A 22,729-nucleotide genomic window follows, 5' to 3' on the forward strand; every position below is an offset into this window, starting at 1 on the left:
GGTAAAGTCGCATCAGTGGGGTAAGTAGTATTTTCACTCAGAGACCTCCCCCAGCAGTCACACCTGCTTCAGGCCCATTCCTCGCCCTTCACCAGGACAGGAAGAACTGAGTCCTTTTGGGCATGAGTGCGTGGCTTGGCACAGGACTCGGGCAGCCAGTAACAGAAGTTATTCATGGGAGGGGACTCCAGTGGCCCCACAGAAATATTTCCCAATATTTCGTCAGTTCCCTTCCACCTCACTGATTTGAGCCATATGGGGAACAATCTCTACTGCTGTTAACTCTGGACCTTTTTCTTTAAATTGACTTGCTTTTGACAAGAAACCAAAAATGTAATGTCTGTAAGTGGCTATTTTCTGATTTGTGGTATGTGTACATATTTATGTGTATGTGTATGCGTGTGGGGAAATTCCCCGGTGGCTCAGTGGTAAAGAAACTGCCTACAGTGCAGGAGACCTGAGTCCTGGGTTGGGAAGATCCCCTGGAGGAGGGCATGGCAACCCACTCAAGTATCCATGCCTGGAGAATCCCATGGACAGGGGAGTCTGGCGGGCTACAGTCTATGAGGTCACAAAGAGTCAGAAACGACTGAAGTGACAGCATGCAAGCTCGCATGTGTATGTGTGTTTAAATAGATGGATAAATATCCACCTAAAATCCTCTTGCATGCATGCCACCACAGTTCCTGAGCTCCCGACCCTTATCCAGGATTCTCCTTTAAGTGAGAGTAGGCTGTGAGCCTGACCACTGGGACCCAGCACCCTCTGTGCTCAGGTTCTCTGTCTGGGAAATTAGCCCAAAAATACATGCAAGGTACAATCCCAGCTAGTTATTTTTCAATGCCAAAGGAAACAGGACAGAAAGGAAATAATATAACCATAATTATTTAGAGTTATGGGGTTTCTTTCTTTTCTCTCTCTCTTTTCCAAATCCTCTCTATTAGCCCTATTAGGGCTCTCAGAATGGAAAAAGTTGATGTATTTTTGCAAACATCCCTCTTAGCCTCAGAGGGATGAGTTCTGATGCACAATTCTCACTTACAGAGATTATCAGCATGGTCAGAATATTAAAATCATTATGCCATGTCCTGCCCCAAACATAGGGGCATAAATGTTAAAATACATTGTGCCATGTCCTGCCCCAGAATTCCTAATCAGTGGAGCTGGGGAGGGACCTGAGAATCTGCTTTTCTGTCCATCTCCCAGCTGATGCAGTGCTGATGGTCCAAACACCACACTTTAAAAATCATAGTTCTAGATAAATGAGGTGATAATGTAGAAGCACTTGAAAGAAGGTGACCTTGATTGCCTTCAGCAGCAGCCAGGCTGTCACATACTGTGACTTATGTGGGTGGTGCCCCCTAGAGTCTCACAAAGCAGAGCCTGAGGGTGGTGGAGAGTTTCCTGGTCCCCATTCTCCCAAGTGTCTGTGCGAGGGTCCATTACAAAATGTCTAGAGAGATCTCTGAGCTCTTGAGGAAAAAGTCTTACTGTGGAAGGGATGGAGTTCAGCTTCTCTGCATGAGCTTAAAATGGGGCAGAGTTACTAAATTCACACCTCGCCTTTCCTCTTCCTTTCCTCCAGGGATCCCTCCTACATGGCCTCCCACTGGAGAAGCAACAGAGGAGTACACAGAAGGCCCTTCTGGAACGGAAGTGCCCTCAGCCTCAGAGAAGCCGTTCCCTTCAGAGGAACCATTCCTCCCAGAGAAACCATTCCCCTCAGAGAAACCATTCCTCCCAGAGGAACTGTTCCCCTCAGAGAAGCCATTCCCCTCAGAGAAGCCATTCCCCTCAGAGAAGCCGTTCCCCTCAGAAAAGCCGTTCCCCTCAGAGGAACCGTTCCCCTCAGAAAAACCATTCCCCCCAGAGGAACTGTTCCCCTCAGAGAAGCCAATCCCCTCAGAGGAGCCATTCCCCTCAGAGGAGCCATTCCCCTCAGAGAAGCCATTCCCCCCAGAGGAACCATTCCCCTCAGAGAAACCAATCCCCTCAGAGGAGCCTTTCCCCTCAGAGAAGCCATTCCCTTCAGAGGAGCCATTCCCCTCAGAAGAGCCATCCACACTTTCAGCCCCAGTGCCCAGCAGGACTGAGCTGCCAAGCTCTGGGGAGGTGTCTGGGGTGCCCGAAGTCAGTGGTGACTTCACAGGCAGTGGAGAAATTTCAGGACACCTAGACTTCAGTGGGCAGCCCTCAGGGGAAAGTGCAAGTGGACTGCCCTCTGAAGACCTTGACTCCAGTGGGCTCACCTCTGCAGTGGGCTCAGGCCTGCCTGTGGAAAGTGGACTGCCTTCAGGGGAAGAAGAGAGAATTACATGGACCAGTGCTCCTAAAGTTGACAGGTTGCCCTCTGGGGGTGAGGGCCCAGAAGTTTCTGGAGTAGAGGACATCAGTGGACTTCCTTCTGGAGGAGAGGTTCATCTAGAGATCTCTGCCTCTGGAGTAGAGGACCTCAGTGGACTTCCTTCTGGAGAAGAAGGTCATCTAGAGATCTCTGCCTCTGGAGTAGAAGACCTCAGTGGAATTCCTTCTGGAGAAGGTCCAGAAGTCTCTGTTTCTGGAGTAGAGGACCTTAGTGGACTTCCTTCTGGAGAAGGTCCAGAAGTCTCTGCTTCTGGAGTAGAGGACCTCAGTAGACTTCCTTCTGGAGAAGGTCCAGAAGTCTCTGCTTCTGGGGTAGAGGACCTTAGTGGACTTCCTTCTGGAGAAGGTCCAGAAGTCTCTGTTTCTGGAGTAGAGGATCTCAGCAGACTTCCTTCTGGAGAAGGTCCAGAAGTCTCTGCTTCTGGAGTAGAGGACCTCAGTAGACTTCCTTCTGGAGAAGGTCCAGAAATCTCTGCCTCTGGAGTAGAGGACATCAGTAGACTTCCTTCTGGAGAAGGTCCAGAAGTCTCTGCTTCTGGAGTAGAGGACATCAGTAGATTTCCTTCTGGAGAAGGTCATCTAGAGATCTCTGCCTCTGGAGTAGAGGACCTCAGTAGACTTCCTTCTGGAGAAGGTCCAGAAGTCTATGTTTCTGGAGTAGAGGATCTCAGCAGACTTCCTTCTGGAGAAGGTCCAGAAGTCTCTGCCTCTGGAGTAGAGGACCTCAGTGTTCTTCCTTCTGGAGAAGGTCATCTAGAGATCTCTACCTCTGGAGTAGAGGACCTCAGTGTTCTTCCTTCTGGTGAAGGTCATCTAGAGATCTCTGCCTCTGGAGTAGAGGACATCAGTAGACTTCCTTCTGGAGAAGGTCCAGAAGTCTCTGCCTCTGGAGTAGAGGACCTCAGTGTTCTTCCTTCTGGAGAAGATCATCTAGAGATCTCTGCCTCTGGAGTAGAGGACATCAGTAGACTTCCTTCTGGAGAAGGTCCAGAAGTCTCTGCCTCTGGAGTAGAGGACCTCGGTGTTCTTCCTTCTGGAGAAGGTCATCTAGAGATCTCTGCCTCTGGAGTAGAGGACCTCAGTAGACTTCCTTCTGGAGGAGAGGATCATCTAGAGACTTCTGCTTCTGGAGTAGGGGACCTTAGTGGACTTCCTTCTGGAAGGGAAGGTCTGGAGATCTCTGCTTCTGGAGCTGGGGATCTTAGTGGGTTGACTTCTGGAAAAGAAGACTTGACTGGGTCAGCTTCTGGAGCCTTGGACCTTGGCAGAATACCTTCTGTAACTCTAGGAAGTGGGCAAGCTCCAGAAGCAAGTGGTCTTCCTTCTGGATTTAGTGGTGAGTATTCTGGGGTGGACCTTGAAAGTGGCCCATCCTCTGGCCTTCCTGATTTCAGTGGACTTCCATCTGGGTTCCCAACTGTCTCCCTAGTGGATACTACATTGGTGGAAGTCGTCACAGCCACCACAGCAGGTGAACTAGAAGGAAGGGGAACCATTGACATCAGCGGTGCTGGAGAAACATCTGGGCTGCCCTTCGGTGAGTTGGACATTAGTGGAGGAGCAAGCGGACTCTCTTCAGGAGCTGAACTCAGTGGCCAAGCATCTGGGTCTCCTGACATCAGTGGGGAAACCTCTGGACTCTTCGGTGTCAGTGGACAGCCCTCAGGGTTTCCTGACATTAGTGGGGAAACTTCCGGGCTTCTTGAGGTCAGTGGGCAGCCATCAGGGTTTTCTGGAGAAATATCTGGCGTGACTGAGCTTAGCGGACTGGCCTCTGGACAACCAGAAATCAGTGGAGAAGCTTCTGGAATTCTTTCTGGCCTTGGTCCACCATTCGGCATAACCGACCTGAGTGGAGAAGCACCCGGGATCCCTGATCTCAGTGGGCAACCATCGGGTTTGCCAGAGTTCAGTGGGACAACATCCGGGATCCCTGACCTGGTTTCCAGTGCTGTGAGTGGCAGTGGTGAATCTTCTGGCATTACGTTCGTGGACACCAGTTTGGTTGAAGTGACCCCAACGACATTTAAAGAAGAAGAAGGCTTAGGATCTGTGGAACTCAGTGGCCTCCCTTCAGGAGAGGCGGGTCTCTCAGGCACATCTGGGCTAGTGGATGTCAGTGGACTGTCTTCTGGAGAAATTGACTCCAGTGGGTTTACGTCCCAGCCTCCAGAACTCAGTGGCCTGCCAAGCGGAGTAACTGAGGTCAGTGGAGAAGCCTCCGGAGCTGAGAGTGGGAGCAGCCTGCCCTCCGGAGCATATGACAGCAGTGGACTTCCGTCTGGTTTCCCCACTGTCTCTTTTGTAGACAGGACTTTGGTGGAATCTGTAACCCAGGCTCCAACTGCCCAAGAAGCAGGAGAAGGGCCTTCAGGCATTCTGGAACTTAGCGGTGCCCCTTCTGGAGCACCAGACATGTCTGGAGACCATTTGGGATCTTTGGACCAAAGTGGGCTTCAGTCTGGACTAGTGGAGCCCAGTGGGGAGCCCGCAAGTACTCCATATTTTAGTGGGGACTTTTCTGGCACCACTGATGTAAGTGGGGAATCCTCTGTAGCCATGAGCACCAGTGGGGAGGCCTCCGGACTTCCAGAAGTTACGTTAATCACGTCTGAGTTGGTGGAGGGTGTTACTGAACCAACTGTTTCCCAGGAACTGGGCCAGAGACCCCCCGTAGCATACACCCCCCAGCTTTTTGAATCCAGTGGTGAAGCCTCTGCGTCTGGGGATGTGCCAAGGTTCCCTGGATCTGGGGTAGAAGCGTCATCAGTCCCAGAATCCAGCGGTGAGACGTCAGCCTATCCCGAGGCTGAGGTGGGAGTGTCTGCTGCCCCCGAGGCAAGTGGAGGAGCTTCCGGGTCCCCTAACCTGAGTGAAACCACCTCCACCTTCCATGAAGCTGATCTGGAGGGAACCTCAGGCCCGGGAGCGAGTGGCAGCCCCTCAGCCTTTCCAGAAGGCCCCACGGAGGGCTTGGCCACCCCGGAAGTGAGTGGAGAGTCAACCCCTGCCTTTGACGTGAGCATAGAGGCATCAGGCTCACCTTCCGCCACTCCCCTGGCTTCTGGAGACAGGACTGGCACCAGCGGAGACCTGTCTGGCCACACCTCGGGGCTGGATATTGTCATCAGCACCACCATCCCAGAATCCGAGTGGACTCAGCAGACCCAGCGCCCTGCAGAGGCACGTCTAGAAATCGAATCCTCAAGCCCTGTGCACTCAGGAGAAGAGAGCCAAACAGCCGACACAGCCACCTCCCCGACTGATGCTTCTATCCCAGCCTCCGCAGGAGGGACAGATGATTCAGAGGCAACCACAACAGGTACAGCTGGGATTATTTTCCTTTAAGTGGGTCGGAGTGATTCGGACTGTAGCATGGTAGGAAGCAGTGTAGACTCAAGGTTCTGAGCTGTGCAGGCTTAGGCAAGTTTCTTAACCTCTCTGAGCCTCATCTGTAAAACCGCAATAGTACCAGGGAGAGTAAATGAGATATAAATATGTCGAGAACAAGGCGATGTCTTTTGCACACAGTGCACACTTGTAGGTTCACAATTGTTACAGTCACAGTAGAGTTACATCACACAAACATTTATATGTGAACTCAACTATCTTACTCGGCATGAGAAGTACTGTTTAGATAGTGCTGGAAATTCTTCTCCTGCCCCTGGCCCATGGAATGAGCGTGAGAAGAGAGAATGAATCTGCTGATGACATTTATGTGCCAATATTTACTTTGTGCAGGGTTAAAACCTGCACAGTTCAAGTTAATATGAAGCATCACGTCAGCTGTGTCCTGCCTTTGGACCCTGGGTCCTCACCCCGACCCTGTGCAAGTAAACCCTCCTCTGTACTGTAGTGATGGTCTTGCCTTGACACAAACCCAGAAGCTTCTGGTTTTCCTTTATTTTCTGGGGCCCCTTGCATCCCCCTGTGTACTGAGAGTCCAATCAGAGAATTCAGCCCTGCCAGAAGCAGGGGCTCAGGAGGGAGAGAGTCCCCAGAAATCATGTTGACCCAAAACCAGCCTTGTGGGTTTCTGTGGCTTGGGGCCCCACCCTGGAGGTCTTGGAGGCTGCACTGTACCCCAGGCAGCTACATTCTTGATGCCCAGCCTCTCCCTGGGGGTTGCAGCCTCTACCAGTTCCTGTGCCGAAAAGCCCTGTAGCACTGGGACCTGCCAGGAGACGGAGGGACACGTCATATGCTTGTGCCCCCCGGCCACACTGGCAAGCACTGCGACGTAGGTAAGACCCTCAGCGGCCATGGGGGTGCAGACAGAAGGGTCGGGAGGAGGCGTCTGAGGTCACCTGAGGTGCAGGCTTCTTGTCACACTGGCGTAGAAGAGTACATAGTGATGTGTTGGGGTAGCAGCCACAGGATAAACATGGCATGTCTTTCTAGAGGGTCTGTTCTGCATGATGGTTTAGGAGAAAAAAGTCATTAAATTGAGAAGTAGTTCTTTTTTTTTTGTCAAGCCAATGACTGTTTTATGAGCAAAATCCAAAAGGTGCTTGAATTTTGAAGATCAAGCTGGAGACTTCAAAAAAATGTTGAGCTAGGGAGTGTATTGAAGAGAGCCAGTCATGCCTGGAAGTCCCTGGGAGGGAAAGTCTGAGGGTAGGCTGTCTTGCATCATCCAGAGTGGACCCCTTTGGGAAAGCCCCTAGAGTCCCCTCGATGCTTAGGCCTGGGTAGGGTTTGAGTACCTTTCTTGCCTTAAATGAGATAACACAGATAGAACTCATCACTCCCAGCTCCAGGATTCATGGCTGCAGGTCAGCTATGACCCAGCAGAGCCCCACCCTTGAGCACCCATCATGCTGGGGCCTCTGTTTGTCCAAGGAGCTTGTGAGATAAGTGAGGAGCCTGGGGTATCCTCTGACTGGAGGTGGCTCCCAAAATGAGATGGTAGAATCTTTGTGTCACTCCCGGAGCATCTGGAGGCCTGTGGCTGTGAAGACATTTCAGCTCATCAACATCACCACCCTTGAGGGAAGAAATGCCTGGTTCCCTCCAAGCTCAGATTCTTGGGTTAGCTCTCTGCACTGCCTCCACGTCCTTACCCCAACTTGTGTCTGGAGTCAGAACTCCGAGACCCAAGGCCTTCCATTAAAGGGCTTCATTCCTAAGACACATGCAAAATGCCTTTACATCCTACACAAAGGTACATTAATATAGATACCAATATGTATGCAAAATAATACAGCAAGTCCCCTCCATATAAATGAGTTCTGTACAAAGACCACATTCATAAGTCCAGTTTGTTCTAAGTCCAACAAAATTAGCCTAGGTACCCAACTAATACAATTGGCTATAGAGTGCTGTACTGTAATAGGTTTATAATACTTTTCACACAAATAATACATACAAAACAAACACAAAAACAAAGAAAACATTTTTAATCATACAGGACAGTGCCTTGAGAAGTACCTTGAGAAGTATAACACTGGCATACAGGCGCTGGCATGGAATGAACAGGCAAGAAGAGTTACTGACTGGAGGAGGGAGAGGAGGTGGGAGATGGTAGAGATGAAGGGTCGTCAGCAACAGGAGATGGAGGGCAAGCTGCCATGTCACTCATGCCTGATGCTGACGGCATGGGTTCCGGTTCCTTGCTGGAACCACATGCACATTTGCATCTTTGAAAGTTTGCAACTTGAAGGCTCACATGTAGGGAAATTACTGTGAATGAGTTATATGCTTTTAATATATATGCACTCTTAATATAAACCTGCTGTATACTTGGCACTTACACAGGAAATGTGTGTGTATATATATATATATATATATATATATATATATATATATATCAGATCAGTCGCTCAGTCGTGTCCAACTCTTTGCAACCCCATGAATCGCAGCACACCAGGCCTCCCTGTCCATCACCAACTCCCAGAGTTCACCCAGACTCAAGTCCATCGAGTCAGTGATGCCATCCAGCCATCTCATCCCCTGTCGTCCCCTTCTCCTCCTGCCCCCAATCCCTCCCAGCATCAGAGTCTTTTCCAATGAGTCAACTCTTCGCATGAGGTGGCCAAAGTACTGGAGTTTCAGCTTTAGCATCATTCCTTCCAAAGAAATCCCGGGGCTGATCTCCTTCAGAATGGACTGGTTGGATCTCCTTGCAGTCCAAGGGACTCTCAAGAGTCTTCTCCAACACCACAGTTCAAAAGCATCAATTCTTCGGTGCTCAGCCTTCTTCACAGTCCAACTCTCAGATCCATACATGACCACAAACAGGCTCTAGGGTGTATACTATTCACTCTCTTCCCCTTTGGGATCAGCCTCTGCCCACATGTGCGGGCCATGACTGAGAACACTATAGGCCTCTGTGGCCAGAGAAGGTTGATTCTCCTAGGAAGGTCCTGGCCTTTCTACCAAGGGGACAGTGCTTCCACTGAGCCATAGTGACCCCAGAGCTGTAGACACACCCCTCTGTCTCCCACCCCCACAGGGAAAGCAGAGCACTACCTCTGTCCTGGGAGAGACCACCGCTGATGAAAACGTGGAAAGACCTGGTGTGCTTTGCAGCACACAGATTCCTCAGTCGGCAGTAGAAGTGACTCTGTCTGTCTGGTAGACATCTTGCCAGGTGTGCAGACACGTCCCCCCTCCCGGGTCTGGGTGTGCAGGTAGAGAGCAGCAGGGCGCCCGTCTTGGGTGAAGTGCCATGGAGCTCAGCTCTATCAGCCAGCCCAGCCTGGGTCAGCGAGGAACAGACTCAGGGCCCAGTAGGGCTTCTGGGATGGGGGCCGCCACCAGGATCAGAGCCCCCTTGCTCTCTTTTAGTATCTTCTGACACCTCTCTCCATTCTTAGCAACTCCTTTTCCAACCTGATACTTGAAACAAAAATGGAACACTGGTATCAGAAGTCACACAGCAAGGCTCGCGTCCTGGCACCTCTGAAATTAGAAGTAGGTGACAATGGACCTTAGCTAATCTGCTTTAAAGACACCTTTTCTTTAATCGTGTATATTTCCAATGGGCGTTCCTTCCTGCAGTTTCTTCCCAGGCAGCTCTGAGCCTGGTAATCATGTCCATTTGAAAGTAGACTGGGACGACCCAGAGGGATGGAATGGGGAGGGAGGAGGGAGGAGGGTTCAGGATGGGGAACACATGTATACCTGTGGTGGATTCATTTTGATATTTGGCAAAACCAATACAATTATGTAAAGTTTAAAAATAAAATAAAATTTAATTTTCCTCAGAAAAAAAAAAAAAAAGAAAGAAAGTGCAGCCCCTAGAGGTTAAGCAGTTTGCCTAACTCCGCTGAGTGAGTCCAATCAAGAACTGGGGTCTTCAAAACTCTTCTGTTATGTGCATGTGGTGAGGGCGGCGGATAAGAGTGCAAAACACTCAGTAATTAATGCATATCCCAACCAATTGGCTCAGACAGTAAAGAATCTGCCTGCAGTACGGGAGACCTGGATTCGATCCCTGGGTCAGGAAGATCCCCTGGAGAAGGAAATGGCAACCCACTCCAGTATCCTTGCCTGGGAAGTTCCATGGACTGAGAAGCCTGGCAGGCTACATACAGTCCATGGGGTCTCAAAGAGTCAGACACACTGAGTGACTTAACTAACCAACTGGGTTAAAAGATGATTACAATGACCAGTTGAGGAAACACTTTTATTATTTCAATTAACAATTGAATTAGATCTATTCAGTAATTACGTAATCAATTGGCCTTTTAGTTTGAGTTATATTGATAGGCATTATTTTAATAGCATATTAGTAGTTCTTTTTCCGGGATATAATTTCCTGGTGGTAAAAATGGTACAGAATATGCCTGCAATGCAGGAGACCCAGGTTCATCCCCTGGGTCAAGAAAATCCCCTAGAGAAGAAAATGACTACCTACTCCAGTATTCTTGCTTGGAGAATTTTTTGGACAGAGGAGCCTGGTGGCCCAGAGTCCATAGGGTCACAAAGAGTTGGACACGACTGAGCAACTAACAATTTCTAACACTTTTTGTATCAAAAACATTTGTGTGCTAATATCCAAGAAATGAATTTGTGATTTAAAAAAAAAAGAATTGAGGTCTTCACTGCTTAACACATCCAGATGAATAAGAAACCTTCTCTTGAACATAACCAGTTGTTGGTCTTAAAAAGCTAGAAGCTAAATTTCAGGGGAACCAGAATGAAGAGTGGCTGTAGTATCGCATTGGTTCACCTAGACACAAACAAGCCCTCGCTACCTCATTTGTAAACAGTGTCAAAGCAGCTGAGCACTACTGCTACTAAAGGTTCTTTGGCAGTTAAGCACTGAACTGGAGAGTTCATCTTTGACACTGGAGAGTTCCCTGGCAGTCCAGTGGATAAGACTCTTCGCTTCCAGTGCAGGAGGTACAGGTTTGATACTTGGTGGGGGAACTAAGGTCCCACAGGCCGTGAGATGTGGCCAAAAAAAAAAAGCAAGACTGTCCTATTCCTATCGACTTAAAAAGCAGAAGCACTCTCCTCACTTCCATTGTTAACACAGTATTTCTTGTAGGAATTAGATTTCTGATCCTGAGGTTTCAATCCTGGCAGCTCCTTAGAATCACCTGGGATACTTTATTATTTTTATTTATTTATTTATTTTTGGCTACCCTGGGTCTTTGTTGCTGTGCATGGACTTTCTCAAGTTGTGGTAAGTGGGGGCTACTCTGGAATACTTGGGCTTCTCATTGCAGTGGCTTCTCTTGTTGTAGAGCATGGGCTTGTGGCACACAGGCCTCAGTAGTCATGGGTTTAGTAGCTGTGGCACACCAGCTTAGTTGCCCTGCGGCATGTGGAATCTTCCCAGACCAGGGATCGAACCCGCATCCCCTGCACTGGCAGCTGGATTCTTATCTATTGTACCACCAGGGAAATGCTGGACTGCTTTTAAAAAGTGCCATACCTGGGCCCCACCCTGAGCCATTCTGATTCACTTGGTCTGGAGAGGGACTCTGGTGGTGTTGGTAATTTTTTTTTAATCTAAAAATTCACTATCACGATGATTCTAATGGGCAGCTAAGTTTAAGAAATCAGATCTCACATTCAATTTCCCAGCAATCACTGGCATTGCCTGGATTTCTCTAAACTCCATGGTTAGAAGGGCATGAACTTAAAGTTTAATCAGACTCTTTTCTGTTTTATTGACATTTTTCACTTTGTGGATTTGAGATTCTGATCTATGATCTGACACTGTCTCTTCCCCCAGTGGGGTGATGTTTGAATTCCAGTGAAACCTTATCCCTGGGGATTGGGGGAAATGCTTTCAAAGCAAGTAAAAAATACAAATACAAGTCAAGATACAAATTACATCTCGACTTGACATAACCAAGAAGTCCACAGGCAGATTTTAACAGGCAACTAATTGAATTTAAGAAGTAGGATATTAAAGTTGCATCCAAGATCAACCTTTAAAATATAAAAGACTTGACAGTATAAATAACTATAACTTTAATCATGTTTGTTTTTAAAGCTAATTGGAACTGATAAATATGCTGTTATAGTCCTTCTCCTGGAGTGGGAAACGGCAACCTGCTCCAGTGTTCTTTCCTGGAGCATTCCCTGGACAGGAGAGCCTAGCAGACTACAATCCATGGGATGGCAAAGAGTCAGACACAACTGAGCACATACACATAGTCCTACTATCAGTTGTGATATACCAGAAAGCAAGTATATATGTTCAATTCTGTTCATCCTGATTGATCCTAGGTCTTTGCAGGGTGTGGAGCATCTGTTGAGCTAAGAAATTGCCTCTGTGCTTCTTGAGGGGATTTCTGCCCCCCAATCCTTGTTCAGTAGTCATGTCCCGGGTCATCACATATAGTCGCACAGGTTGACACTGAACAACTTGAGGGGTAGCACTCATACCATGGTATTTATGAGTGGCAGCCCCTTTGGTTGGATATCACTTGAGTAAAAGCACCTGCTGTCACTTCACTCCACTTTTTCTGTAAAAAAAATAAACTCTAAGTTGGATGTCTTGAGTTCTGACCCAGGCAACAGTTGGAAAAGATCTATTCAGGGTAGAGGCCTGAGTTCTCCAATTCAGAGGCCAAGGTGATTATTTGCAAGTATCTTTATTCCCATCACCTTTACCAGGGGTTCTTAGCTAGCGACATCACTAGAAAGCCTTGTTCAGGAACAAAAAAATCTCTTTTGGTTAGAGTAGTGGAAAGCGGACTCAGAGACCCTACTCAGTGATGACCTGTGAGCCTTTGGCTGGGGAGGCACAAATGGTAATGAGATGCTGAGATCCAGGACTCCAGTCTCTCTCTCCACATATAACAGAGGCCTGACTTTCATCCTCATGGTCTAATCTCCTCCAATCTGTCTCCCCTTCTTACCAGCATGGGCAGGTCACTTCATTTGTTTTCTTATCTATAATATGACACAATGACATCCATGCTATAGGGACACTTGGAGGATAAGTGGTTGTGAGATATGGTGTCTGGCTCAGAGAAGATTCTTGGGAGATAATGGCTCCCTCTCTTTCCTCTCTTCCTTCACACAGTCTGCCCAAAGCCCTTCCCGTTCTCCATTTGCTGTCACCTTGTCTGGGGTCCCCAAAGTACAGCAGGGCCCAGCCCAGCTATTCTCATGGTTCCAGAAGATAAGCAATGTTCTAACTGCTTTCACTGAAAGAGGTGGGGCAAATCAGGGCCAGAATGGCTCTTCTAATCAGAGGAAGAGAAGAGGCACCACAGGCCTGAGTGACCAAAGAGAAGGCCCCACCCAGGATGTCCCACCCTCTCCGTACTGCTGACGGCCTAAGTTGCCCCAGTGCTGCTCACAGGCTCTCAGGTCTTCAGGATTATGGCCCTTCCTTCCCTCCTCATCTGTGAATCTTGGGCGCTGTATGAAACAGCTTCTGAGCCCAGGAAACTAGTTCCTTGAGTTTCATTCCCTGCAGCCTTCTCAGATTCTGTGCCCTGGCCAAACACAACAAAGGAAAATGCACTGTCCCGGGGCACAGGCCACTTGGGGAGGGCAAGTGATGTAAAATAAGCCTCTGGGACCACTGGAGGCCACTGGGCCTGACCTCCCTTGGGCCTCTGCCCTCCCACTCTCTCCCCCATGGGTTGGCCATAGGCCCCAGGGTTGATGTCTAGCTCTTCTTCCCAAGGGCCACTCCCGTCCCTGCTCTGTACAACTGCTTTAGCGCCTACATTTGCTTAATACCCCCTTGCCCAGTGCTTCCCGTCTCCCATAATGACGCTAATGGACCAAAAGACAACAGTAGAAGCAAAAGAGCCTCCCCCAGCTTCTGCCCAGCCCACCGGCCTGACCTATTGCTGCTACTGCTGCTGCTGAGAATCCTGGTGCATGCTGGGAATCCAAGTGCATGCTGGGATTTCAGCCCATTCCTCCATGCATTTTGGTTTTGCTTGGAACAGTTTCAAACTTGGAACTGTTGGTTTCTAGCCCATGGTGTACAACTCCCTGAAATGAAGTCAAGAACTTTGTGGGAAGAGAGACCTCCCTGAGGACTTGAGATTCTCAGGGCCTCTCATGGCACAAACCCAACTCGGGTCTAGATGACATCAGTGACGCACTAGTGAAAAGGATCCAGAAGAAAGTGCTTTTATCTTCTTCTCAGAGGATTGACTTTAACGGTCTAGTCTGTCCTTAAGAAGTAAGAACTAAGTCCTGGAACGTATTTAGGAAGGTGCCTACGTGGAGACCGCCCATCAACACATCAGGTCCTGAAGTTTGTATGAACATAGCTTTACATATCATGCTGACTTATAAGACAGTGGAATCTATTCATTCCAGAATTGTATGAATGCCCTGGGAAGAGGAGCTTCCAATACCTTTTGTCATGTTCTCAGAGGAAGGAACCCAGCAGGTGCCTTTGAAGAACAAATACAAAAAGCGTAGAAGGATCTTCTAGGTCTCTGGCTTCTCTGAAAGATACAGAAAGACTAGATAAGGAGTTCCAGTTCTCATCTTGGCTAATGGATGAAAATTTGAGGCAAAGGCCAATGACTTACCAGTATAAGTCCCACAAAGATGGACATCTTGGACCAGAAGAACAGAAGGAGAGAAGAGTCTTCTGGGGAACGAGGCTGATGGAGACCTGCCAGCATCCCAGGCTGGTGCTGGTGGCTTACTAAGTGCCTCGCCAACTTCCAACACTGGGTCTCCCACTGGCCAGGATACAGCCCTTCTAGAAATCATGATTCACTGGAGATGTCCCTGTTTTGAGGCCTTTGGCTGGAAGAGAAGATTACATGGGGAGATATTAGACTGGGTTTCTGTTCCTTCCCCCCAAGATAACAAAGTTGGCTTCATCTTTATAAGATACTCTAGACTTTCATTTACTGAAGACAAAGGTTCTGCATCCAAAAAAAAAAAAAATCTATTGTGAATATTCCACGCTGCCATTTTCTCATGAACCTGTACTCTGCAGACCACTTCTAGCTTGTCTGTTCTAGTACTGCGTGGCCTTGTCCTCTTTCCTTGGTTCAAACTGACAGAAGAAGTTAGGAAAAGAAAGAGCTCTAACTAAGCTTCCAGTATTTGAAGTCCAGCGTCCTTGCTCACTGCCATGTTGAGAGCCAATTCAGACCCCAAGGCCGCTTGAAATATTCACAAGAGAAGACACCTGGAGGAACTCCAAGCTCACTCTCACAATAGGCCTTTGCCTTCAGAAGCCCCAGATCGCTTCACCCGCTGGGAAACCTGGCTCCAATGCCCCAAGTTTGCCAATCAAGAATCACACACATGAAAGAAAACCCTTGTTGGATCTTTGGCTCAGTGCTCCAAGATGGTGGCAGCAGCAGCAGCAGCAACAGTTCTTAGGAAATCCAGGGCTGTGGAGAACCGCAGGGCTGGCCACCCATAAAGAAGCTGCAATGCAATTGAGAAGCTGGAGTTGCCGGCAGGAGTCCTAATGGTGGCCCTTGGTTTCTTGCAGACATTGACGAGTGCCTCTCAAGCCCTTGTCTGAATGGAGCCACCTGCGTGGATGCCATCGACTCTTTCACATGCTTATGCCTTCCCAGCTACCAAGGGGACGTGTGTGAGATTGGTACGGCCGTCTCGGCTTCAGCTAATGTTACTAACTGCTGCACCCAGTCTTCCTCCCTCACCCTTCCCTGCTAACCACAGGTTCTAGGCCCTGGCTGGGCACCCCCACCCAAGATCCATCCAGGCAGCCACTTCCGGGGCCACAACTGAGAAGTCAGCCTCCCTCACTCTCACTCCTTCTCTTGCTGTTCCCCGTGGAAACCCTCCTCTGGTGCACTGGCTGACCTGACCGCATAAGGGCCAGGCAGGCCAGGCCAGTTTGTGTTTTGGAAGGTGGGGCTCTAGAGGAAACTTTCAAATACTAACCTTCTCCAGGGCTGCCAGATGCCACCAGCAAAGTTGGTGCCTGCATAAGACTAAGAAGACAGAGCCGATTCCATGCATTTGTCTTGAAGGAAGCTATGGGTGGGAGTCATTGGTCCTTGCTCTGGATGATGGCCATGGATTCTCCCAGCATGCCCATGGGCTTGTGTCTGCCTGCCGTCTTGCCCATGGGACCTTAGTGGCCCCTCCATGGCCCAGGGAGCCACTGCACCACACTGGCCAAGCTGACTTCTTCTTCTCTGGCAAGAGCTATGGTCAATCTGTCTGAGAGCTCCCATGTCACCAGCATGCTCAGGTCACACATGCACAGGGACTGTTCCGTGTCACCTTGTCATCATTGCCACCATGACAGCTGCCATGTCAACACCACTCCAGTCTGCACTTCCTTTCTCGCTTCCTTGTGCAAGGCAAAAGGCTGGCCAGAGAGAACAGAACCTCGTTGCATGGGACAGGAGCTGAGTGTCCTGTTCCTTCTTAAACAATTTTTTTTTTTTTTAGCCACACCACGCAGCATGTGGAATCTTAGTTCCTGACCAGGGATCAAACCCATGCCCCCTACACTGGATGAGCTTCCTCTTGTCAACCCCTCTGCTTCTACATCTGGGCCAGGACCTGCCAAGGGGAGCTGTGGGCCAGGAGCTTCCTGAGGCCAGACTGTGCCTGAAGCTCTCTCACCTTTGGTGTTTCCTAGTCTCCCCATCCTCCTGGGTCTCAGGGCCACCCCAACTCAGAAAGGCTTGCTGTTGCTAGTAGCAATGATCCATGCAGAACTGGTAGTGTTTAGGGGTTCAAAGCCATTTACAATGAAACCTCAAGTTGGTCATCCCAGAAGCTTCCAAACAGCAGCTGAAACTCCTAATCAGCATAGGAAGATAGTTTTGGAAGGTTTCAGGCTGGTGGAGGAAATTCTGAATGAAAAGGCTTGGCCTGGACCCTCCTTCTCTGCAGCTTCCCATCCTCCACCTTCACCCCAAGGCTCCAAAAAATTGGTGCAACGGGTCTTTTCTGGGGTGCGAGTGGAGAGTTACAAGGATTTTCTCCCCGGGGTGCCAGAATATTTGCCACTGGGAGAAGAGTCTGGAATGTACATGCAGACCACAGCTCTTGGGTGCCAGGCTGGGTGAGGAGGTGCCTGCACAGGGCTCTGCCTTCTGATGCAGAAAAGAGAGGGTACTGCTGGAGCCCCGGAACTGGGCCCTGGGCCTGGACACCCAGCTGAGCAGGGCTGCCTCTCTTCTCCCATCCAGTCCTGAGCACTCACCACCCCCAGCGGGTGCTTCCAACCTTGGCTGTAGCCCTGAGCCTTCTTGTAACCTTTCCTGGAGGTCTGTTGCTTATTTCCCGAGAGCCTCCATTTTGCAGGACCCTGGCTCCTCATGGCTCAGGTATTCCCTCCAGCTTTGCCAGCCCAGCTCAGGCCTCAGGCCCCGAGGGGGTCCAAGAATTGACTCCCCAAGTCAGCCCTCGGATGATGTCTGTGGCTTCCTCAGGTGCTCAGTTATCTCTGAAGCCTATCTGCCTTTCTTTCCAAACCCTTTGGAGAAGGTGTTGGCGGCAGGGGGACCAGCAACCTCCTCCTAAGCACTTCCTGCTGCTCTGCCTCCTTCTTCAAAGACTGCCGGCCACGAACTCTTCTCCCTGTGTCTGTCTTCCAACCCTGCCAAGCAATAGTGATCCTTTCTTTCTAGAACTGCCCGACCAGAAGGCTGCCACACAGCCTGAGGGATTCATGGCCCCACACTCAGTTCCAGGGCCCTGGGAACAATCCTTCACCTGTGAGACACCAGGGGAAGAAAGAAGAGAGGATCTTGGAATTCCCTCTGTCCAGTGCTGTGCTGGTAGATGTTTAACAACTGGCTCTCAAAGAGGATGTGTAGCACCTGCCAGTTTCTAAGATTGAACACTCCCACGAGGGCCAGGGAAGCTACCAATGTCATACCACTAAAGGCCGAGTTGGGGGACTTCCATAATGGTCCAGTGGTTAAGAGTCCCTGCTTCTACTGCAGGGGGCATGGGTTCTATCCCTGGTCAAGGAACTAAGATCCCGCATGCCTCATGGAGTGGCAATAAGTAAATAAAAATAAAGGCCAAGTTGGGAAGACACACACCAGCTCTAGCACACCCCTGCCTCTGTCTGTCCCTCTAGACTGTTCCAAGAGCTCCACCTCAGTGCTTTCTCCTGAACTCAGAACCCATTATCAATATAGATTTAGGGGGAGAGAAGTCCCTCTTCTCATCCGCCACCAAGAAATAACACAAAAAATCAGGGTCCTGGGTCATGGACCCCAAGCCAGTATTGTGAGCTCTCCTAGAGCCAACTCTCCTCAAAAGACTTAGAGGTCCGTGTCTTCTTTGGACCAAAGCGGACTTGGTTCTCCTCCTCTGTCCCCGCCCAAGCTTCTATTCCATGTCCCCAGCACTGCCTGCTCCTGCCACCTGCACACACTCCCCTGCTGCCCCCTCTCTCCCTGAAGCCCCTCAGAGTCTCCTTAAGTTGTCCTTAAGCCTCAACACCTCCTACCTTCCCACCTCTTTTTACCTGGCCTGCTGAGCTCTGCCAGTCCTGCCGAGCAGGCATCGACAGGAGAAAAACTTCAGGGGTGGGAGGCGATAAGAGAAAAAGAGAGGGTCCCTGGCATTTCCCAGAGGCCTCTGGGGGATGAGGGGCGGGACCAGGCTTCCTGGCTTCCCACTTGAGGCTCCTTCCAGTGGGGCCTCTCCCTGCTTTTCAGGGTGTGATGCAGAAGGCAGGATGAACACAGGAATCCACCACCCCTAGTTAGCCCCCTGGCCCTCTCCTCAAGCCCCTGCCCTGTATTGCAGACCAGAAGCTGTGCGAGGAGGGCTGGACCAAGTTCCAGGGCCACTGTTACCGCCACTTCCCCGACCGGGCAACCTGGGTGGACGCTGAGAGCCAGTGCCGGAAGCAGCAGTCACACCTGAGCAGCATCGTCACCCCCGAGGAGCAGGAGTTTGTCAACAGTGAGTGCAGTGGGGCCTTAGGGGCCCGAGAGGGGAATGGTCACGCAAGCCAAGGGCCTCCCTGGCCAGCAGCCAGTGGACTTGGGCCCAGTAGGGGCAGAGAGGGAGGGAAAGGGGGCATTTGCACAGGCTGAGGGGCCAGTGGTTCTGACTGTACCCAGGACAGCCCACAGTCTGTCAGAGTCAGCCTCAGACTAACCCTGTCATCAGTCTACGTTAACTCAGGGAGGTGGGCCCAAGTGCACTGCAAACATGCCTGTATGGAGACCCTTGTCAGGACCCCGGAGGCAGGTGGCACGCTCCTAAGCACCCACCCAGCTCCTGCCACCCCTCTGTCCCCTCTGTCTCGATGAAGTCACGTTTCTCCCACATACCGTCAGGTGCCCGATACCCATGCCCTTTCTCTAGACAATGCCCAGGACTACCAGTGGATCGGCCTGAATGACAAGACCATCGAAGGGGACTTCCGCTGGTCAGATGGACACTCCTTGGTGAGTTCTGGGGGCACCCAGGATAGTTGGTGGCCCAGAGGGGATGAAGGAAGACCCCCCGCCCCGAGACAGACACGTTCAAATCATATACAAACGTTCACTGAGCAGGTGCTAGACCAGGAGCCCTGAGGTCAGGATTGTGTCTTGTTCGTCTCACTTTTAGAGACTAGCCCAAGGCTGGACACCTGAATAATAACATGAAGGGAAGGGTGGGGATGAGGAGGGCAATGAATGAATGAGGGCAGATCACCAAGAGGGTATGTATGCATGCATGCATGGTCAGTCGCTTCAATTGTCTTTGACTCCCTGTGGCCCTATGGACTGTAGCCTGCCAGACTCCTCTGTCCATGGGATTCTCTAAGCAAGAATGCTCGAATGGATTGCCATGTCCTCCTCCAGGAGGTCTTCCCTACCCAGGAATCGAACCCATGTCTCCTGCATTGGCAGGCAGATTCTTTACCCACTGAGCCACCTGAGAAGCCCCCAAGAGGAAGGTTTAGAGAGGTTCCTTGCCCACAGAGCACTAGAGTCCACACAAGGAGGTAGACAGACAGAAAGCAACATAGATGCCAGTTGAACAGTGTATGTGGTAAATAATGAAGATCAGCAAAGGACCTCAGGGAAGACTTCCTAGAAGAGGCAAATGTCAACAGCGTCATGGCTCTGTTGTGGTCATGGGGAAGAGGAGCAGCTACATCAGAGGAAAGGGGCCTCGTTTGTCTGCAGTCAGGCTAGAGGGAGAAGCCTGGAAAGGCAGAGTCTGGACATGGGAACAGTAGCTCTACCACCCAGTCCTGTCCAAGCCTGGCAGCCTGGTGACCAGCCCCGCTGGCCCATATGGAAGAGGAGACTGGCATCAGCTGATTAACAGGGACTGTGAACCCGGGGTCTTCTGAGTTCCTGACAATGACTGCAGCCCGGTGGTGTGACCAAGTTCTTTGGAGGGCCCGTGAGTCCCATGGCACCACCAAACTCCCAGCCATCTTTGTGTCATGGCCAGGAAGGGGCTGGACAGGGAGTGAAAGCAGGGGTTAGGCAGGCTGTCCCACTCCTGCCCTCTGCTCACCCCTTCCCCAATCCCACCCACAGCAATTTGAGAACTGGCGCCCCAACCAGCCTGACAACTTCTTTGCCACTGGGGAGGACTGCGTGGTGATGATCTGGCATGAGAAGGGCGAGTGGAACGATGTCCCATGCAATTACCAGCTGCCCTTCACATGTAAAAAGGGCACAGGTAAGTTGCAGCATGGAGTGGGGGGGGTTCCCACAAGGACAGACTCAAGACCCCAGGTTCCTGCTGTGTGACCTGGGCCACGTCACCTGGACTCCTGGCTGCTGGCATCACTCACCTGCCCAACTAGCAGATTGGAGCTGACCTGGGGGGCAGGGGCCTCGCCCCATGCCAGCATCCCAGAGCCAAGGGAAAGGCTCAGCCCACTAGGGACTGGGAGAGGGTGAAGGCTAGAGGACAGAGCCCCCTGCACACACACTGCCCTGGGTATCAGCACAGAAAGTCACCCACAGTTGCACATGAATTGGGAGCCTCCCTCTCTAGGATCCCAAGTCCATCAGTCGCACGAGTTGGAGTTGTCAGGCCTTGATCCTTGCCTTTGAGTCTGCAGACTTGGAGGTGTGGCTGGGACACTCGCCAGTGTTTCTGCTCCTGGCCTCGTGCCCCTCACCCCGCCCCCAGCCTCCTTTGGTTCCTCATTCCTGTTTTCATAGCCGTTATCAAGCGAAGTCACAACCAGTCTGCCTGGCTCTCACCCTCTTTCCCAACTCCTCATCCTTTTATTCCCTTCCTGCTGCTGTAAATCATTGAGGAGCCCAGATGTCAGAACCAGTGGCTTCCAGGTTCTCAGTGCAGAGTGAAAGTGCCCCTTCCCCCGCAGGCAGGGCTCATGGCCGGGTGTCCAGGCTCCCCGCCCCTTCCTTGGACTCTGAGCTGGCTCCCCACAGCCAGGGGGACCACACCGGCTCATCACAGGGCATCAGGGGAGACCCTCCGAGAGCCCTTTCTGAAGGATGTTTGCCCCTTAGTGGCCTGCGGAGAGCCCCCCGTGGTGGAGCATGCCAGAATCTTCGGACAGAAGAAGGACCGATACGAGATCAATGCCCTGGTGCGGTACCAGTGCACCGAGGGCTTCATCCAGCGCCATGTGCCCACCATCCGGTGCCAGCCCAGCGGGCACTGGGAGGAGCCTCGGATCACCTGCACGGACCGTGAGCATCACCCCACACAGCGTTAGATCCGGCCAACACATCCTCCTCCCTATCCCCCACTGCCAACACAATCGAGGGCTCTGTCACAGATGTCCCCTGCACCCCGGGAGGTTCACTTTAACTGAGAGGGGGACGGAGAAGGCTAGTGCCCTATTGTCCTTCTCAACACCTGCCCAAAGCCCCGTTATCAGTCTCTCCGTCGTGTCCGATTCTTTGCGACCCCATGGACTGTAGCCCGCCAGGCTCCTCTGTCCATAGGATTTTTCAGGCAAGAATACTGGAGTGGGTTGCCATTTCCTACTCCAGTATTCTAACCTGAAGCCCCTTAGCCGAAGGTGGTTCCAAGAAAAATCAAAACCAAGAAGCAGGTAAAACCTCAGGCTGCCTTCATGAGCCCATGGTTTCTACAGGGAGGGGATCAGCAGAGAAGGATTGAGGAAGGCTGGGCTGGCCCGCTTTCTTCCCTGAGTTCACCCAGATTTCTCCATTTCCCTTGCACCCCAGCCGCTACCTACAAGCGCAGACTACAGAAGCGGAGCTCACGGCCCCTGAGGAGGAGCCGCCCCAGCACGGCCCACTGAGAGGAGCTTCCCGGACGTGCCCAGGACGCTGAGCCCAGAAGCCTGGCCAGGCTGACACCCCATCCAGATGGTGTCCTCTCCTTGTCGCTTTCTGTCATATAAGGAATTCCATTAAAGAAGGAAAAAAAATAAACCCCACATTGTGTATGCACCCGCCCACCCCCCCAAATCGCCAAATCTGCATCTAATTTTCCCCTCAAACGCCAAAGCAAAGCAAACGTATGGTAACCCATGGACTGGAGTTTAGAGACGTTCCTTCAATCTCCCATCGTGCCTTTCCAGGGACCAGCACAGGGACAGGGGGAGAAGGGAAGGGGTTAAGTTAAATAAAGAAGATTATTTTTTGTTTCCTGACTTTATCCAAGAGCAGTGCAATCGTTGGTTCTTTCACCTCCAGGGAGAGCTAGGGAGGAGGGAGGAGGGGCAGAAAGACCCGAGGGCTGAAGAACTCTGGAACCGCAGCTGAATGTATTGGATAAGATGGAGTTCATCTGTGTCGGGGAGAAGCCCAGGGGAGAGGGGGTGGCTTCCAGCCCACTGAGAGAACAAGCCATCAAGGGATCTTCGAAGTGTGGGGGGTCGGGTTCCCTTCAAGGGTCCCTCCTCCAGAGTCCTCTCACCTGGGTCTGCCACCCGAGCAGGTGTCCGTCTCGGCAGGGCTGGGTCGGGGGGCACTTCCTTCCCTGTGGGAGTGTCGCCCACCCCTCCCCCCACCTTTCCCCACCCCCCGGGACCGTGCAGGCACCAGGGTTC

General features: G+C 51.1%; 1 protein-coding gene across 1 annotated transcript in view; it reads left to right on the plus strand.

Annotated features, from left to right (window-relative positions):
- Positions 1-22,053, plus strand: part of ACAN (aggrecan) — a 38,940-nt gene extending 16,887 nt beyond the window's left edge. Inside the window, exons 11-18 of the mRNA XM_055555793.1 lie at positions 1,586-2,889; positions 2,950-5,686; positions 15,263-15,376; positions 18,523-18,681; positions 19,090-19,172; positions 20,262-20,406; positions 21,213-21,395; positions 21,900-22,053. Of these exons, the coding sequence (XP_055411768.1) occupies positions 1,586-2,889; positions 2,950-5,686; positions 15,263-15,376; positions 18,523-18,681; positions 19,090-19,172; positions 20,262-20,406; positions 21,213-21,395; positions 21,900-21,976 (4,802 nt within the window). The 3' untranslated portion in view covers positions 21,977-22,053. The remainder of the gene's footprint in view (positions 1-1,585; positions 2,890-2,949; positions 5,687-15,262; positions 15,377-18,522; positions 18,682-19,089; positions 19,173-20,261; positions 20,407-21,212; positions 21,396-21,899) is intronic.
- The last annotated feature ends 676 nt before the right edge of the window (positions 22,054-22,729 follow it).

Source organism: Bubalus kerabau, chromosome 19 (genome assembly GCF_029407905.1).
Source record: "Bubalus kerabau isolate K-KA32 ecotype Philippines breed swamp buffalo chromosome 19, PCC_UOA_SB_1v2, whole genome shotgun sequence".
In the NCBI taxonomy this organism is placed as follows: Eukaryota; Metazoa; Chordata; class Mammalia; order Artiodactyla; family Bovidae; genus Bubalus; species Bubalus kerabau.